We start from the raw sequence: 18117 nt of genomic DNA, 5'->3' as shown, positions 1-18117 counted from the left end.
TCCACTTAGCAGGAATCCCAAGGCAAATCAGAACTAAGGACATGCTGCTGCAATTATGGCAATGAACATGGTGAAACACGGGTTCCTACTAGTATATATGAGCACATCTCAAGCACCGACTGATTCAGCAATAGCAACATACGTCTACGAAAACTAATTCAAAGATTACACGGTGGAATTTTCTTAATTCGTTAATTGAACACTGAATTTTTGCATGGGTAGTAAGACTCTCCACTCTGAGTAATGTAGCCAAAGTGGCTGCATTGCATTGCCCATCAAGGAAATTTTTAAAAAGACATCTTTTAACCCTCCCACCAACACCTCAGCAACATTGTATATTCTACAAAAAATGTATACAAAGTATGAACGCATAAACACACACAGCGCACTTTCTTCAGTGTAACGCGGGGAAGGAAAATTTATTACGGAGGCTCGGGGACCATTGTGGAATGCCATTGGTGCTGCTTTTAAGGTGCATATTGCCTTGCCAGCCGGTCAAATTCTTGCTCTTTGCTCTGGTACTCCTTCACGAATGGGTGACTGTTGTTTGTATCACGAAGCTGGCTTAACAGACGGCTTGTCACCTGTACATCAGTAACGAGAAAAAAATTAGGAAAACATGGGAAACATTACGCATTGTGCCTGTAGCTGTAGCTTTCTCCGTTCTTTTTTTTTTTTTTGCTCCAGTATTTCCCCTAACAGTGGACGACTCTGTACATTGTAGATAACAGTAGCACTGAAATTGACAGTGCTACTGTTATCTACAATGTACAGAGTCGTCCACTGTTAGGGGAAATACTGGAGCAAAAAAAAAAAAAAACGGAGAAAGCTCTGGAGACTTTACGCACTGTGTTGATGAAAGCTACAACACTCTCATTGTAGTACACTACAATGTACAGGGTCGTCCACTGTTAGGGGAAATACCCCATTAGTATTTAAGCACTCGTAGCAGCCTAAATTTGGCATGAAATCTAACAGACTAGTGTTTCAACAATAGATATCTGCATTAGGCATCATATCAGGCAGATTTTTCCAATAAAGTAGAAGAAATACTAAGGGGGTGCTTCCTCTAAGCGTCGACGATTCTGTGCAACAGTTCAGTGTGGTACAACTGATTCCCCTCTACATGTTGGGTGGGACACACTGCTCACAGGCTGACCAAGCTACGGCTAACATTTGACAGCTAGCATTGATAGCACAAATGTTAACATTATCCTGAATTTCACCACTGTAATGCATGAACTGGTCACTGACTAGAGAAACACCGTTTGCTTAATTACAACTTTATTCACTGGATTATATAAAAGAGCTTTCCTTCATTCTGCAGCAACCCGCCAGTGTATAGAAATTTTATCACAAAACTAGTTACTTTAAAAATAACTAATTTCATCATTGCTCAATATATGAAATCTGCAAAACATAGATATGAGATCCCTTTTCTTCTTGCTTGCAGCTGTTACAGTTTCACACAACCAGTCAAACAATGAGCTCGTTTAAAACGAATGCGAAACTATATATTCAAACTTTCTTGTGCTAAGGGCTCGCACATGCAAAGACAGGAGCGCAACTTTGTACACTCTAGCCAATAAGGAAACAGTTAAATTCTGGGGTTTTACTTGCCAAAACCACAATATTAGCATGTGTGGCACCACAATGAGACATGCCATAGTGGGGGACTTGGGATTTTTTTTGATCACCTGAGGTTCTTTAACATGCGCCTAAATCTAAGTACACGAATGTTTTTGCATTTTGCCCAAATCGAAATGCAGCTGCTGCTGTACTTTCACATTCGAAAGGCTGCGCTCTTAGTATAAACTATTTATTTAGGCTGCTCACTGCACGATGCCCGTCTTGTAATTCATTTGCCTCAATTGGCCTTGTGGAGAAATCCTCAGCTTTTAGTAGAACAGTGGAAATTCGGTCCACTTGACCTTCGTATAGGTTTGAAGCTTTCACCAGTGTCAGCTGCTGAAAGTGGCAAATTTCCAAATGGCATGCAGTGACGTTATGAAAGCTACAGTTAAGTGTACTATAGGCATACTACCATGCTAGTACAGCCAGCTAACTCAACATGACGCTGCAAACAATGTCTCATGCCTTGCTAAGTGAAGCGGTTGTGTTCAGTGAGATAAAATATTTATATTAACAGCTGTTTGGGTCGAACTGCACTGAATGCTGTAGATTTTGAAATTTTCTTTGAGCAAAGCCACAGTGGTCTTTATTTTGCTCTGCAATAGAGTGCTCCATTTGTATACAATAGATAGAAGGTGTGAAACACGCAGAGCATTAGGCTTTTCTGCGCAATTTCCTCCTTGTGACAGCAAGAAAAAAAAGTAATGTATAGATTATGGCTCCGTTGTTCTGAGAATTGACCCCAACCTGCAGATCGGATGTGTGGTAGAAGGAAAGTGAGAAGGAAAAAAAAAAGGAAAAAGGAGAAAGAAAAAAACCCAGCAGCACAGGTGTTGCAAAGCAACAAACGCTAGATGCATGGTATTCATTTCAGCATTCTGAATTTTGAACACAGTCGACTTTCGTTAATTCGACACAGATGGGACTGATGAAATTTATTGAATTATCCGGCGGGTCGAATTAAACAAGATGCAGAAAAAACGCCAGAACACACTGCCGATCCATTTGGCAGTATTTGCATGATATTAGCATGCCCCCGAATCCAATCCATGCCCGCTTTCTGTGTGTCCAAAGCAGAAGACAAACATAGAAATGACATTAAAGCTACTAAACAAAGTACAAGTCTAGCGCACACCCGGTTTTTTAGTAAACAATGGTGGCTGGTATTTTAAAGTCAGCTTCACCACAAATTTTTTTTAAAGTCAGCTTCGTTGCAATACATCTGTATTATGCGACAAAGCATACAAACGTTGCGAAGGCGGTTTTGGTTTTGTGTCCGACTGCACTGCATAGGCAATTTCGCTCCAATTTTCTTCAAAAAAAAAAAAAAAAGCTGCACATTAGAATCAGGTAAATAATGTAATGCAACATTGCAAGCTATGGTTATCACTTGAAAATCTTCCCAGGGCGGGCTGAAAATATGTGTTTTCGACAAGATATGATGTGTGCTCAACACATTCACTCTCCACTAAGCTTCGCCGAGACAGATGCTGCCACTAAAGGAATCGCTATCGGGGTCAACATAGGGGTCAGGTGTGTGTGTGCTGACTAGTCAACTTCGAATTATCTGGCTAAAACCACTTTTAGGATCGAAATAACGAAAGTTTAGGCCTATAGAAATGCATGGGCACTGGCCGGGACCTTTGGCCAGGATCGAATTAACCGAAAAGTCAAATTAATAGGAGTCAAATTAACTGAAGTCTACTGTATTGCATTCTGTATTTAGGAATGTTTAAGCGCATTGACAAAAGGGGACAAGCAGGTGGACACAAAGGAGCACTAAACATTCCTGCGCGTCTTACCGAACAAAGCCGAAACTCAACGCTCATAAACTATGCTGTGTATGTTTCTGCATTCTGAATGTGCAGATACATTCTGTATTTGAAGGCACATACCTCCGGAGACTTTCCCAAATGCTGAGACAGCACCACCAGGTTGATGAGTGTTTCCACATGGTTGCTATCCTGTGAACAACATTTACAATGCGTCAGATTAAATATCAACAAGCAGCATTGTACATGGCTGCGGAATTTATAATGTTGGTCCCACAGAGACAACAACAGCCGAGGGTAGCTCGGTGGTCGTACCAAGAAAACACTGTCACACAGTATCCAGCTGGGCCTATTAAAGGGGCCCTGAACCACTTTTTATCGGAGTGGAGGAAGGCATTTGAAGTAAAAATAGGCTATTTCAGAAATACTCCGCCGCAAAAAGTACTTCAATGCCATTCAGCAGAAGCGGAGTTATGGGCAATCAAACACGACCTCCACTGTGCTCTCGTTCCTTCTTCAATGCCTTTCGCTGCGAAGGCTACGGCAGAGTGGGAGGTGGCCACAATGCCCCGGCTTCGAAATGTCCCTGTGGCGTGCAGTTCAAATTTAATTTTGGATGTTATCATAGACGCCACGATTTCCAATTTTGGTACCTACGACGTGTTAAACGTAAACCAAACGCGGTTGTCCTCAGCGAGCTGCAGTGGTTCAGGGCCCCTTTAAGGTTATCACAGAGTTATAGGAGGTGGTTTAAATTGGCCTGGGTGAACTTTACATATACATAAGTGTCTCAGGTGAGATTTTACATGCTTATCAAGCAAAGCACAGAAGAGATTAAGTGACATTTTTCAACAATGTACCATTCACAGTGGTATCAGGATCTATGTTATGATCAGTAATTGATAGTTAAGTAACTTCAATAATTAACTGTTTTTAAGGGTGCCTTGAAACATTCAATACTCTGCTTCATTAAGCCCTTGCTAAGAATCTAAAGCTAAGTGGTGAGTCGTGACATTGAAAAGTTCACAAAATATTGCAAACCCATGTCTGGATTTGCTGCAGTCTGTGCGCATGCTTAGCAATTAGTGAAGGCAATGATGGACTGACTCATCAGTGAACAAATTGCTTTAGTCAAGCGTTGCAGCAATAAGAAGGAACACAACCCAAAACTTTAGTAGCAACACATGGTTTTCTTGTGACGTAAAAGTAAGAGATCTAAAGTTAGCTAATTATAGCTAGTAATAATGGCAGGAAACTAAAGAAATAGCACTTTAGAACGAGACAAAGTAAATGACAAAAACAGTCCACCTTATGCGGGGTTGTAAGTGCTATTTTTTTTTGTTTCCTCAGTATACACAGTGCAAGCTTTCATCATCATGTCACCAAACAAGCAACAGGTTTCTCACTACAACTAGCAGCACAACGATTCACGACACATTTAACACAAATGACTAAATGAAATGCACTCCAGTGCTCTCACTGTCCATTTTTGCTACCATGGAAACCTCCAGAGTCCTTCTAAGACCACATGTGAAGACATACCTTTTCAATTGCTTCTTGCAGTAGAGCCTCTGCTTCCTCATATTTGCCCTGAGCAATGTAGGCGGTTGCCTGTCCATTCAGCAGCAGCGGAGTCGCCGTGTTTTTCTCAGCCAGCTCCTGATAGATGTAGAAGGCCTCCTGCAGCTTTTCTCCGCCCTGCATTTTCGAGATCATGTTTTACAAGCTAGTTTGAGAACTCGATGAGCATACCTACCATAGCATTCAGAGACATCGCCCACTCCTGTAAAAGCAGTGTGGGCCACACAGAGCCACGAAATTCCTGCACTTGCTAGGATTTATCTGGCAGAGGCATTGCCATTTGGTTGTTTACACGTTGATGTCATTTGTGAAAGCATACACTGGCCAGTGACATGTAAGCAAATGCTCCTAGCAAATGTTTAATGCAGCGTATCGGTTAAGGGTGCCTCTTTCGGTACGTTTTCAAACTTTGCTTACGAACCTTTTCTGCTATTAGATTGAGGCATTACCCACCTCATTACTTTAGACAAATAATGTCTGCTTGTGCGGCGGGACAATGACCCAGGATATTAAAATACTTTAACACATCTTATTTGAAATATTAAGTTGTGGTGGCATACTCTTGCTTAAATTAAAAACAGGCAGAAAATTACTAACCTCTACTTAAGCAACAGTAACAAAGTGTCACAAACACAACATATTGCGCAACGTTAGACATGAAATACATAGGGGAAATGAGAGCTTTCTGGCCTTCCATGCCCAGGATGTTGTGCAGCTTACAAAGCTGAAGTCTGCACTAAAGCTTTTAACACCACAGTCTACCATTCATCTAAATGTCCCAGCTGCCACTGTCAATTGTAAAAGAACCAAGAAGCAAGGGTTTCAAACTCAATTTTTGATGGAACCTTTCTCAAGCTGCCACTGTGAGAAACTATAATAAAGCTGGCGACCTAGCGTACAATGCATTTTTGTAACCCCCAAAAAACCAAGAATGACCAGCCATTGGAAAAAGGTCACTGCAGCCATTTTTGGTCACTCTGGGCTTGCTTTGTGACATTAACACTGCATGGCAAAATATTTTTAACGAGAGCATTGCCACTATATATATAGGATTAGAACTTGGCCTACATACACTTTTGCATGGCTGGTTAGGAACAATTACCCCATCTATGGTGATGAGCAAGGACAAGGAAGGATTTACCTGGCCATGCCTATGCTACCATTCTGAAAGCAGAACTCCATGGGTGTTCATGGAGAAGAGACCTACGCGCATGTCTGCAGCACCTTGCTATGCTGGAAAGGCTCGCAATAATTCGGAAGTGTAGTGCCATCTCTTCCCTTTCTTTCGTGACACTGGCTTATCTGGCAATCAGCAACAGGCCCCTATAAGGGGTGCTCATGGCTTGCGACACAAAGGAAGGTTGTTAAACGAAGGAGACGCCAATCGTGTCGCTGTGCTTCAATAATTTTTTTTTTTTTTGCGTTATCCCTACTTTCCAATGAACATTTGCCAACTACTCCAACTCTCTCTTCTCCTGAATGCAAGGAGTGCTGAGGCAAAGCTATCACCTGCCCAGATTTCTAGGCTGAACAGGGACCACATTTACAGCTACAGTTGCCACTACTGCTGCAACGGATAGTTATCCAATCTAAACGACATTACACAACAGATTCTCTCTGGCTAGCAGAGACCTAGTGAGTGTTTATGTACTGTAGACAAAGGCATGTAACACTGTGCTGAGGCATGCCATATTTCTAATTTTACAGTTAGAAAATATCATTTGACACCTAGCCACAATGCCTCAGGCACATAGAAACAAGAGACTTAAGATAAAATTTTGTTTCTGTGCTACTTTCGTTGACAGCAGAAATTGGTACTAACCAGGTAAAGATTGACCCAGGCTTGTGCAAGTTGCGTAAGGGTTGCATCGTCATCCTTCTCTTGCATTCTTTTCAGTTCTTTTCTGAAACATGATAAGCAAAAACCCGTCACTGCAATTGGCATGCACCTACTCACAGATAGACCTCGGAACTTAACAGTCACTATCCAAGTTTTTTACTCATGCCAACAGCTTGCCAACATTTTTACGCAACATTGTATCATAGCACATAGGATACGAATAGGTCAACCAGCTTTATCCATTCAACTAAGACACATGCCACTCATTGCTGTGCAAATGTCACGCACCATCATTATGATGCAAAGCACCCAACAAGATAAATTCTCTTGTGGTCAGGGAAATGAAAGGAATGCTAACAAAAGCATCACCGTCACATGCCATTTCAGCCACTTGGACAATCTGGATTCAGGGAGATTATCGGCAATGGCTTGTGAAATGTACAACTTAACAGAGGCTTTTGTAAAAGAAATCTACTGTGGCTGATGCTGAAAAAGACTTGCAAGATGGGCACAAATTACTTAGCTTACTTACCTAGCTAGGTCAAGTCTGTCCAGTTTAAGATAGCACTGTAAAGTCAAGGCAGAACTGCAAAAGAAATGCAACCAAAACAATAAGTGACAGCAGCATAAGTGTACCCTGAAACAAGCAGAAAAGCTACTCGCTCACCAGTAATAATGGGAATCTATATTAAAAGGTAGTGTACACTACATAATTGAATAGTGATGTCAGATCACTCCACATATTTAATTCACCACTGTGTGACAATGTCAACATCATGGCAAATGCTGTTGGAAGCTGCAGCTTTTAAGTGAAAACAACGCTGTCTAGTATATCTGGGAGCATCGTTTCTTAAGTGGGGTAGATTCCCAACTGTCTTTTTTGTTTTACAGTTTAGATATGATAAAATGATATTCACCTAATGTCGCCTTCATCTAAGTCATCTGGTTACCTTAGCCTAGAGGTGAGGTAAGTGTTATTTGGACTGCTGCCCCAGCATAAACAATACACACATGAGCATGGCGAGTCAAGTTGATTCCTCACTGGTACCAAACATTCTATTGGAGCACATCTGACAGGCACTTTCAAATACAGTCGAACCTCGCTATAGTGAACACAGATATAACAAAGTAAAACTAATATGTTTCTGGCTGGTACCAGTATAATGAATATATGCTTATAGCAAATACTGAGTATGATGAAGGTATTTTCGTGACGAATGCTACTTCGTTATAACGAGGTTCGACTGTCTAAACAGACGCGTGAAAATAAATATGCAAATAAAAGTAATATTTAATCAGTGCATTTGCCGCTATTGTTGTAGGGGTCCAAACATGAAGTATCACAAGCAAACCAAGAAGGGAGCTAAAGACTGCATAACGAGTGATAGAATGAAAAATGGCAGCCATAATTTATCAGTAGTATAGATTAGAAGGCAAATATCGGTAGCGGATATTCTAGTTGAAAGGAAGATGAAAAAGTGAACTGGGCAGGTCATGCAATGCACAAAACAGATAAAATGTGTCGATTAGTGTGGCAGAATGAGTGCCAAGGGAAGGAAAATGAAGCTGAGGGTGGTAGAGGATTGGATGAAGTGATATGAGATTAAGAAGTTTGCAGGCTTAGGAACAACTAGTGCAGAACGAGAGTAACCAAGATTGCTGAGAGAGGCCTTCAAGGGCCCCTCACAAGGTTCGGGCATTACAAACAGACAAGTGTGGAGCATAGATCATGTGCTGACAATCGTGTGTGCAAGGTATTACACCGATGCATACTGCAAAGCAGCTGAAAGTTCAAATGGTAGCCTGTGCTTCGTTGCTTCTGAGGGAGCCTCGCTTCCTGGCAGAGAGGCAATGTCACACTGAATGCGCATCGGCATCACACAAAATGCCTGAAGTACAATCAATTATGGCACGTGGCTTTGGTAAATGATCCAATGTTAAACGCAGAAAACTGCTACAGGAAGCAGTTTTGTGCTTTCAGTAGAAAAAAAAAGGAGGAAGGCAGGGAAGGAATGGCACTTGAGGATGCTAGTCAAGGTGGAGAGAAAGTGGCTATGTTGGCAGTGAAGCTCGCCTCCTGGTACTAGCTTAGCATCGCAACTTTTCTATTTCTTCTATCTCCTCTAATGAATCAATTTGAAAAATTATTCAGTAGAATGCTCTCTTGATGGCCAAAATTTCTAATGGGGCCAGGTCAGGGGACCTTTAACATAGGCAGATGACGATGATGATGCCCAAATATTACACCAGGTCAAATTGGAAGTCCTTTACAATGTTAAAACTTACCACTCCAAGGAGTCAGTCTGGTGAAGGACTCGCAGGGCAGCTTCATAGTTCTATTTTTCATGGGCAGAAAACAAAGAAAATTAAAACCAACTCCTTGACTGACTACAAAAACTGAAGCCTCCACATTGGTCCATGTCATGAGACTAGCCTAAACAATACTGTTCTAGTGATGATGTACCTGCACACAGCCATGAACACACAAGCACATGAACACAAAAAATACAAATAGCTAATTTGCGCCCACTGTAAATTAATTTGGTATTATAAAACAATTTATGCTGATGTGCATGATGATAATGAAGCCCTCTGTTCAATTAGAGAGTGTTTCTCACCATTTTTGAGTCACGTTTGTGAGCTTGATGTGTCACAAACGATTGATGGGTAAAGTTTAATGACACCCCAAGGACCACGTATTACCAAAGAGTATCAAACAATGCTAAGAAGACGATATGCAATGCTTTCGTAAGTACAAATTCTTTAAAAGTGCAATAGGGGTATGGTATGATGATGGGTGATGATGGATGTGTCACACGTGACTGCAAAACTTGGCAAAATGTTCGCAGTTCTGCACTCTACCCACGAAATGTACTTCACTAAGTTGAAGGTGTGGGTTCAGGGCCTGTTTAAAAGCATATTTCTTGCAATGATCTCACTACAGTTAAATGCAATGAACGAAATCATCTATCAATTTTTCAGACATTGTAATTGTCATATGCATCACATGCTTAAAGAGAGTGCCAGAAATTAAATGAAATCACAACAGAATGAGGTCAAGTAAATAATTGTGTATTACGAAACAATTCTGCAATGAACCACCAACAAAACAGCTGAAGCTTATATAGCTTTGGTCACTGCAGTTAGTAGGGCAAACGGAACAACGCCAGTAAGTCCATTCACAACCCACACAATACAGAGACAGTGTGATTGAGTGCATCAGTTTTAACCATATTTAATCTCTGGCAGGCAAAAAACTTGAAAGAGTGAATAGTTAAGCCCCAATTAGTTGCAGAACTATTTATATTTAATTTTATTGCAAGTATATAAAGCTTTGCATTTCATGATTGTGACTTGAATATAATGCAATGCAACTGACCGCATTTTTATGAAAACGCCAGCATTAATTGCCAGTATCATTCAGTACTGCATAGCATACTTAACAGCACCTGTTCATGGTAGTAGATGGTCGCAGCCACAACTGGAAGAATCACATTGTTGACATCCAGGCTCTTGGATAACTTCTGGTCAAGCTGCTTCACAACTTGGTCCCTTTATAAGTTTGAAAACACTTCCATAAGGCAATAGACAATGACATCAATAAGTCACACAATACTGACATGTGCACATATTTATCTTTCTCTGGTAACCGCTTTTCACCGGTTAACAAATGTTAAATGCAATCGCTTGGTGCAGAGTACGCCTGCATGCATGGGAAGTTTCTTGAATGTTATCGTTAGCTCTATCCAGTGTCTGTTGTAACAGAACCTTGTGTAATCTGATTTTATACACCACGCGAATTGTGCAGTACTTTCTGGTAGGCATGCGGCCACCAGCGATTACGCTAGAACCTTTGATAAGTCATGTATAAAAGCTAACACACTTGACCCGCTGATCAGATTTCAACGATCGCCGACTGTGCTCGTTGCTATTGTTGCGATTTGAATGTCACTTTGCTTTTGTGAGCACAGGTTTGCCCAATAAAGAATTACAATAAAGTCGCAATCATGGACAAATGCTTCAACCAATGCTTGTTCATCTCATCCACTCTTACTTGTATAGTAAATCTACATGGCACTAATGCTACAGCAGCCACATAGAGCCTATGATGTTCCATAAGTGTGGTGCCAAATCACAAATTTAAAGAGACATAAGGAGTAACAGTCAATCAGTTTTAGAGCATAAGACTCAGAGGAACTGACGGGCTCAATTTCTTATCTGTTTTGGACTGATAAAGTTTAGACTGATAAGATGAGAAGTTTAACTTTTTCACAACTATTTTTCCATCTTTACTGATAAGAAATAAAGCTCACATTATTTCTTTCCTTCGGGGTCCTTTTAATATCAGTTTGGTATGTGTCACAAGGTTTCTTGTTTCACAAGCTCAGCATCAACCATTTGTGGTTGCTGCCTTGTTTCAAAGAATTGCGAAGCACTGTAAATTGCTATAGTGGAAGCAGACCTACGCTTGCAAGTAATATTTACACAGCTAGATAACAGAACTCTTGAATGTTTTACCACAAATAACAGCAATGAGCTAGGAAATAAGCTAATCGTGTTCGTTTGTTGAGCATTGGTTCTAGCATGGCACAAAATTATGTAAAAGCAAGTATCTATGCAGGTACATTTGGGATCATGAACTTGTGTTTTCAATGCATGTTCTAACTGCAATTCCACAATCACTTGGTGCAACCAAACAGATAAAACTTGTATTGGGCACTGACAAACATCGATAGTTTTTTGTCAAGCTCATTTTGTGAGCCAAACCACAGCATTGATCGAGATGTGAAGTCTGAAACATTGATGCACGTGCACTGTGGTGCACTATAGTGCCTTTGTTCTACTGGTGTTCACAATGATTCGCACGTACTGTCTGTGATCTTAATGGTTTGTCAAGCAAATGAATTAAAATGCAGAGTCAGCATGTGTATGCTACTACATGCAAGCTGCATGTATCCTGCGTGCATCTTGCGAATGGGAAGAGCCTCTTAGTGTTGTCCAAGGGTTTTGAGTAATTCTTCAAGTTGCACTACAGTGGTCTATATATATTATAAGTTTCACAGGAGGACATGAGATGTGGTTCTCGAAGCCATGTGACTCTAAACATAAGGTGTTTGGGGCTTACAATTGCTGTTCGCAGTCATTGAACTAAGGGCATGAAAGATTCCAAGGAGCCTGTGGACTTTTTAGGTAGGTGCCTGGCTGTTTGTCCTCCAGAAGTGGACAGCATATGGTTTTTCTTTAAAAAAAATTAAAACTAGTGACAATGACAACGAAAAGAAAAGAAGCAACTGGAAAAAGAATGCATCTTGCTACATTCACCTTTGGCAGAAATAAAGTAGTCGTGAGTAATCAGCCTGGCTTGACAACTACCTCAGTGAATTTTTATACTACGCCGAATAGAAAACTAATTAGGCATTAGCAAATAACCTCGCCTTGAAGCCATAAAATATTCGCAATTAGGAAGGCACATTTCCAAGAGGTACGTAACAACACCTGTAAGAATTGAGGCCCATGCACACAACCGTCTCAGCCGAACAATCCTAATCCGAGAAGTTCGTTAATAAAGTTAGGTTTTCAGAACACTACTCACTTTCGAGCCATGTCCCCCGACAGGTAATCGGCGAGCATACGGATGCACTGCAATTCGTCAGGAGCCATTGAACGAATTTCATCCAAGACGACGCCGTACTTCCGTTGCACTATGTAAGCTCTGTAGAGGAAGACGTCCTTCTCCAGCTTGTGCTCAGGACTGACGTTCTGCAAAGCGTTCGGAAAGTTACGTGCTTAAGGAATCGGCACTCAGCTTTTCAGAACAAGTGTCAGCGTACGATACACCCAGCGGTAAGAACACGGCATCAACTTTCACCACCTAAAGACACAAGGGCTTTATTAGAATCGCACGACGGCGAACTGAAGCATGAGGCAGCACAGAAGCTAAGTTAGTCCATTTTAGCCCACCAAGACCAGATCGATTCTTGTGAGTGCTTTAAGCTGCAGTGTACGACACTACCACCTAATGCAGGTCAGAAGAATATGCATGTCCAGGTTACATGAAACTGTATCCGTTCCGTAACACAAAATGTGCTTTTGCTTTCCGTTTCTGTTAGGCGGCTCCGGCCTCTTCGAAGCAGCCGGCTCACCTTTCCTTTCTGAGCTTCGGTGATGCAATACTGGTAGTTCCCAATGAAGAACGCATTTCGGATATCAAAAAGCGGATCAGGTTGATTCTGTGCTGACATTGTTACTAGTTCGAAAGCTCCCTGACGGCTCAACACCGCTAACCAAACCTAGGACACAAGCAGCGCAGACCGACACGAACTGCACGAACTCCGTGGCATGAAGGATCCCGGAAGTTGATTTCTTTAAATGCCGTGTACTTCCGGTAAAGTAACAAACTAGCGTAGAGCCTTTTTGACATTGACTAGTACTTATACTAGTCATTAAAAATAGCATAAACTGTTTACTGTGTTTTTAAAGATTATGGTCAGTTACAATAAGCAGGAATGTGGCACCATGGCGAGCAGCCAGTCCTGTCGTCATCGTTATCACAAGCGTCTGCGCGCGGATTTTGAGTAACATAAGTAGTGCCTCGTATAAATTTTAGGTTTATTAGATTTTTTATGGCGCCTACAGTATACTTAAGAAGTCATTTCTTTCCTTAATTTTTCAGCTCCTACGGTTATACGATGTTGAACTTTTGCGATGTGGTCGGCTGCAGGAATGTCATTCATAAAGATGGGTGTGACGCGCACAGCGGCTGAACGTTGTCGTTCTCTTCGCGACCAGTGTTCTGAATGGCAGAAGCAGCAGTGCCAATACGTAAACGGTAGCCCGAAGACATCGGGCCAACCAGCGAAGCCCGGCCTTCTGCGGCTTAGTGAATGGACAGTCACACACGGGGGATGCCGACTATACAATGCATAGCACGTTGAAATAACGCAGAAATCATTGAGGATTTGTTTTATTTGCATGTCGCAGTATTCAATGTGATGTAAGTGGACGAAGTTACTGGGGTTTAAATATATAACAGAAAAGGTGAACGACTCTGCGGTGGAAAATATTAAAAGCCGGACCAAATATTGGTGGCTGATGGCATAACACACAGAACGAAAAGAGATTGCATTTTCGAGCAAGAATTTGCTTAATGATTCTATGGTTTGTCAACACGAAAAAAGGTAAATCTAACGAGCTTGGTGGCACGAGCCACTACACCGTTTCAAACGAGGTGCATGCTCATAAATCAATTTATCCATCACATGCAAGCACGCGTACAGCATGTTCTTTATTATGTGCTCTGAGAGTGTGCTTGAAAATTAGAGAAAAAAAATCTGAATAATGCAATTACTTTGTTCAAATAGCCAAGGTAATAAACACTTTTCCATTTGAGTGCGAATATGATAATTCCGTACGTGTACGCTCTTTAGCGCTCACATGAATGTGACTTTGTGGAAGGAGAATGTCTAATATGCAGGTTTATGGTTGCCAGCTATTAGCATGCCAATTTTCCTCGTCTTACGAGCTATACAGATTGAAGAAATTAAGTTCTCAGAACAAATATTTGCACAAAAGCAAGAATAATAATACCTGCTTTCAGAGGTGTACACTGTCCCCTTTATCCCGGGGTGAGGGGACCCACATGTTGTCGCCTTGGAGGGGGACGGGGACGTTACTTTGTACAGACATTGAGGCCTTACACAGAGTCACAGACTGTCAGCCAAGCCTTGCAAAACCTCGGTAATATTAGTTCGTTTCACATCACGTGTCATGCGCGATGAATGGATGGCAAAGAAAACGAGCTTACAGGTGCTCAATTGGCGATACATTTCAGAGACAATTTGACGCCACAGAATAAGAAACTTCTGTGGATGATGACGGCAAATGGACAGAACGAGCTTCACACGCTGGCCATCGCACTTGTGCCTCCCGGCGTCACGTGACAGCGGCTGATGCACCATCTCTTCGGGAGAAATAAAGATAAGCGAAGTAGTTGACTACGTGGTCAAATCGAAGTTAACTGTGTAGTTAAGAAGAGGGGCGACGCAGTGGGGCATCCTTACCAGCGCTGTCTAGTGGGTCACTCTCTCCAGCGCATCGCTCGGACTACCACTCGCGCTCGCGGTTCCTTGAACTGATCAGATGCTATAGCATGAAAATTAATATTAACGATTAGAATTCATTTATTATCTCATTCTTAAGTAAGAAAATCCCATTTAGGTATCCTTCATTTTTCTTCCCACTGCCGCTCGATTCATATCCAATCCCACGTAGTGGGTTGTGCTATTTCTATAGGCACCAAACCAAACCAAACCAACGGTTGGCCCTAACGCCTGCGTGCAATAAACACCTTCCTGCTTCGTCGATTCATCCTACGTCATGGGCCACCCCAGGGGCTGGTCAGTGACTGCGGACGTGTCTTCCTCTCCGAAGTAGTTGAAGCTGTTCACAAAGAGTGCCACATTGTTCATCGCACAACAACGGCGTACCATCCTCAAACCAATGGACTCGCGGAATGATTCAACCGTACGCTCGGTGACATGCTCTCGATGTACGTCTCCTCAGACCACACGAACTGGGACGCCATTCTGCCCTTCGTCACCTACGCGTACAACACCGCTACGCAGAACACTACTGGTTTTTCGCCATATTTCTTATTGTACGGCCGGCAACCATCGCACACCATCGACACAATGCTACCATACCGGCCCGACGCATCTGAATGTGCGCCCATTTCTGATACGGTGAGACATGCCGAAGAGTGCCGCGACCTCGCCCGGGCCTTTACCTCCAATGACCAAGAGCGCCAGAAGAACACTCGCGGTGACACCACCTCTGCGCCCACCTTTCTTCCTGGAGCGCTTGTGTGGCTCTCAGTTCCTTCCACTGCAGCCGGTCTGTCTTCCAAGTTAATGCCTAAGTATGAATGTCCCTACCGCATCGTCGAGCGTGCATCACCCATCAACTATGTCATTGAGCCCGTTGAACCATCTTCGGACATGCGCCGTCGCGGACGCGACATAGTCAACATCGAGCGCCTGCCTCAAACCGTATTATGATCCACTAATAGTGACGAACTGTTATGTCGCCGGACGGCCCCCTTTTTCGTCCCCGAGGTAATTGTAGAGAAGAAGAGGGACGACGCAGTGGGGCATCCTTACCAGCGCTGTCACATAGTGGGTCAGTCTCTTCAGCGCATCGCACGGACTACCGCTCGCGGTTCCTTGAACTGATCCAACGGTTGGCCCTAACGCCTGCGCACAATAAACGCCTTTACAACTGATACATAGTCGCCGACTACGGGGGGGCACCGGAGTCAGGGGGGGTGGGGGGAAGCCCCTCCCGGCGATGCTGAAGCTTACCCCCCCCCCCCCCCCTTCCCCCTAAAGTGTCAATACTAGAGTTATGTTGCCCACATTATGTGAGGTTTCTTTTTAGTTGCCTCTACCTTTTCACTTCAAATTTTATTGTGGCTAGAAGCTTACTGCATCATTGTTGGCGCGGTTTAATTCATACTTTCGCTTTATTTCTGGAAATCCGGACAATAGGAGGACAAGCGCATTAAAAGCACCAGCGGCGGCTACCTCATCCGCATTTTTTCACTTCACCATTTTTTTTTAATTTTCACTTTGAAGACCATGCACAGACACAATATATTTAAATATATACACAGGACAAAGCTTATTATATTTTTTAAAGAGAAGGAGGTAGCCAACTAACCATTATTTCAAATAGTATGGATAGTCTAAGCCTAGTGAATGAATGTGCTGCTGTATGTTCACCTCGCTTCAAATTGCTTAGCGTACTTTTTTGACACTTAAAAAAACCCGCAGACTTCAACGACCCCTTCGGCAGAGTCTTTTATTAATGGGGTGTGACATGCACCTGAATGATATGTGTCTCAGTATTTCTTCTCTTTCCAGTAGGCAATGCTAACGGCTCACGAAAAAAAAAACCCTCTTCTGATAAATTACATTAAATAGGGATGCAAGATTGCCACTTGCATGCAGAGGTCATAAATATATGTAAGTCACTCAGTAACCGAAATGAGACCAAGCCGTATTCACTCGAAAGCAGAACCAATAGCAGTCATGTGCCGCAGCAGCGCTTATACTCGGACTCACAAAAAAAAAAAAAGAAAAAGAAAGACAGCAGTTTCGGCGGAAAGGCGAAGCAATTAGTGATAGCGAAGTACAAGACAGTTACAAGAAGGAAGATTGCTACCGTTTGGGTAAGCAAAGACGCTTGGTTGCACTATTTGTAAAACTCCCTAGTCGATGTTGTGAATTTTTCTTATTAATTTTTATTCGTCATATGCTGCTCAATAACGCAATCCATGCTGTTCTGACTTGCTCTCGGGTCCTTTAGCGCTTTTGAGATATCGCTGTGCCTTTTTATTTATTGATGCGAGAGCATCAAATTGCCCATTGAGAGAAAAGGCCGGCGTCTGTAGCTGCGAAACGGCGCCTAAATTCCCATTGGCTGCCGCATGCGCGCCTCGACGGAGCACAGCGGACGAAAGTTAACTGCTCGCGCGCCAGCTGTTGCGTGAGGGGAGAGGGCATCGCCACGACGCCACGTCACCCTCGCTCTCGGAAGCCTATGCTATCCGCGCGTTCCTTGTCCGCGCAAGCTCTCGCCTGCATTCTAATTTCGCCTCGGTAATAGCTCTAAAGAAATATTGTATTAAAAAAAGAATAATATCGAAAGGAAAAACGGTGGTAGTGAGTTTCTAACCTGAGCATTTGCTCAGTGGTGGTGGCAACGGACGGAACGGCTCTACAGTGATCGCTATCCTCTGCTTTTGCAGGTTAGTTTAATTTTATTATTGACTACTTATAACGTACTATATTGCTTCTGCCACCACCACTGCTGCGTATACTTCCTTTAAATTTTGGCGCTGAAGTGCTGTGAACCAAAATGTCGGAGTTGTGTTTGGTCTGTAATGAGCTGCTCCCAGATAATAGTGTGAATCAAACGTGTTCTGAGTGTAACTACGGTTACCATTTGGGAACATGCTCGGGCATAAGCAAAACTGCCTTCAAAGCTGAAGACGACGCGCCAAGAAGAACATGGAAATGCCAAACATGTCTTGTCCTAGCTGGCTGTAGCACTCAATATGCAAGTGGTAACTTGCGGGATGAAAAAAAAAAAAAAAGAAAAACACTCGAGAAGGTGCTTATTGAAATTTATCGAAAACTGGCTCAGTTACCAGCATTTCAGAGTAGGGTGGATGCCCTTTTGTCAATTAAGAACACGGTCGACAAAATGGAACATGGTACTTGCAGAAATGAA

At 42.6% G+C, this 18117-nt stretch overlaps 1 protein-coding gene across 1 annotated transcript; it reads right to left on the bottom strand.

The window, feature by feature from the left end:
- Positions 1 to 400: 400 nt before the first annotated feature.
- On the bottom strand, positions 401 to 13175 carry LOC119442533 (coatomer subunit epsilon-like). Its single transcript, XM_037707446.2, has 9 exons — positions 12969 to 13175; positions 12419 to 12585; positions 10275 to 10377; positions 9112 to 9161; positions 7358 to 7411; positions 6808 to 6889; positions 4947 to 5102; positions 3528 to 3596; positions 401 to 584 (listed from the first exon to the last, which is right to left on the bottom strand). The coding sequence occupies exons 1-9, from the start codon at positions 13065 to 13067 to the stop codon at positions 468 to 470; spliced, it is 897 nt and encodes a 298-aa protein (XP_037563374.1). The 5' UTR covers positions 13068 to 13175; the 3' UTR covers positions 401 to 467.
- Positions 13176 to 18117: the final 4942 nt, after the last annotated feature.

The sequence above is a fragment of the Dermacentor silvarum genome, chromosome 2 (genome assembly GCF_013339745.2).
Source record: "Dermacentor silvarum isolate Dsil-2018 chromosome 2, BIME_Dsil_1.4, whole genome shotgun sequence".
Taxonomy (NCBI): Eukaryota; Metazoa; Arthropoda; class Arachnida; order Ixodida; family Ixodidae; genus Dermacentor; species Dermacentor silvarum.
Note: the sequence above shows the minus strand (reverse complement) of the source record. Positions and strands in the feature narration are given on the sequence as shown.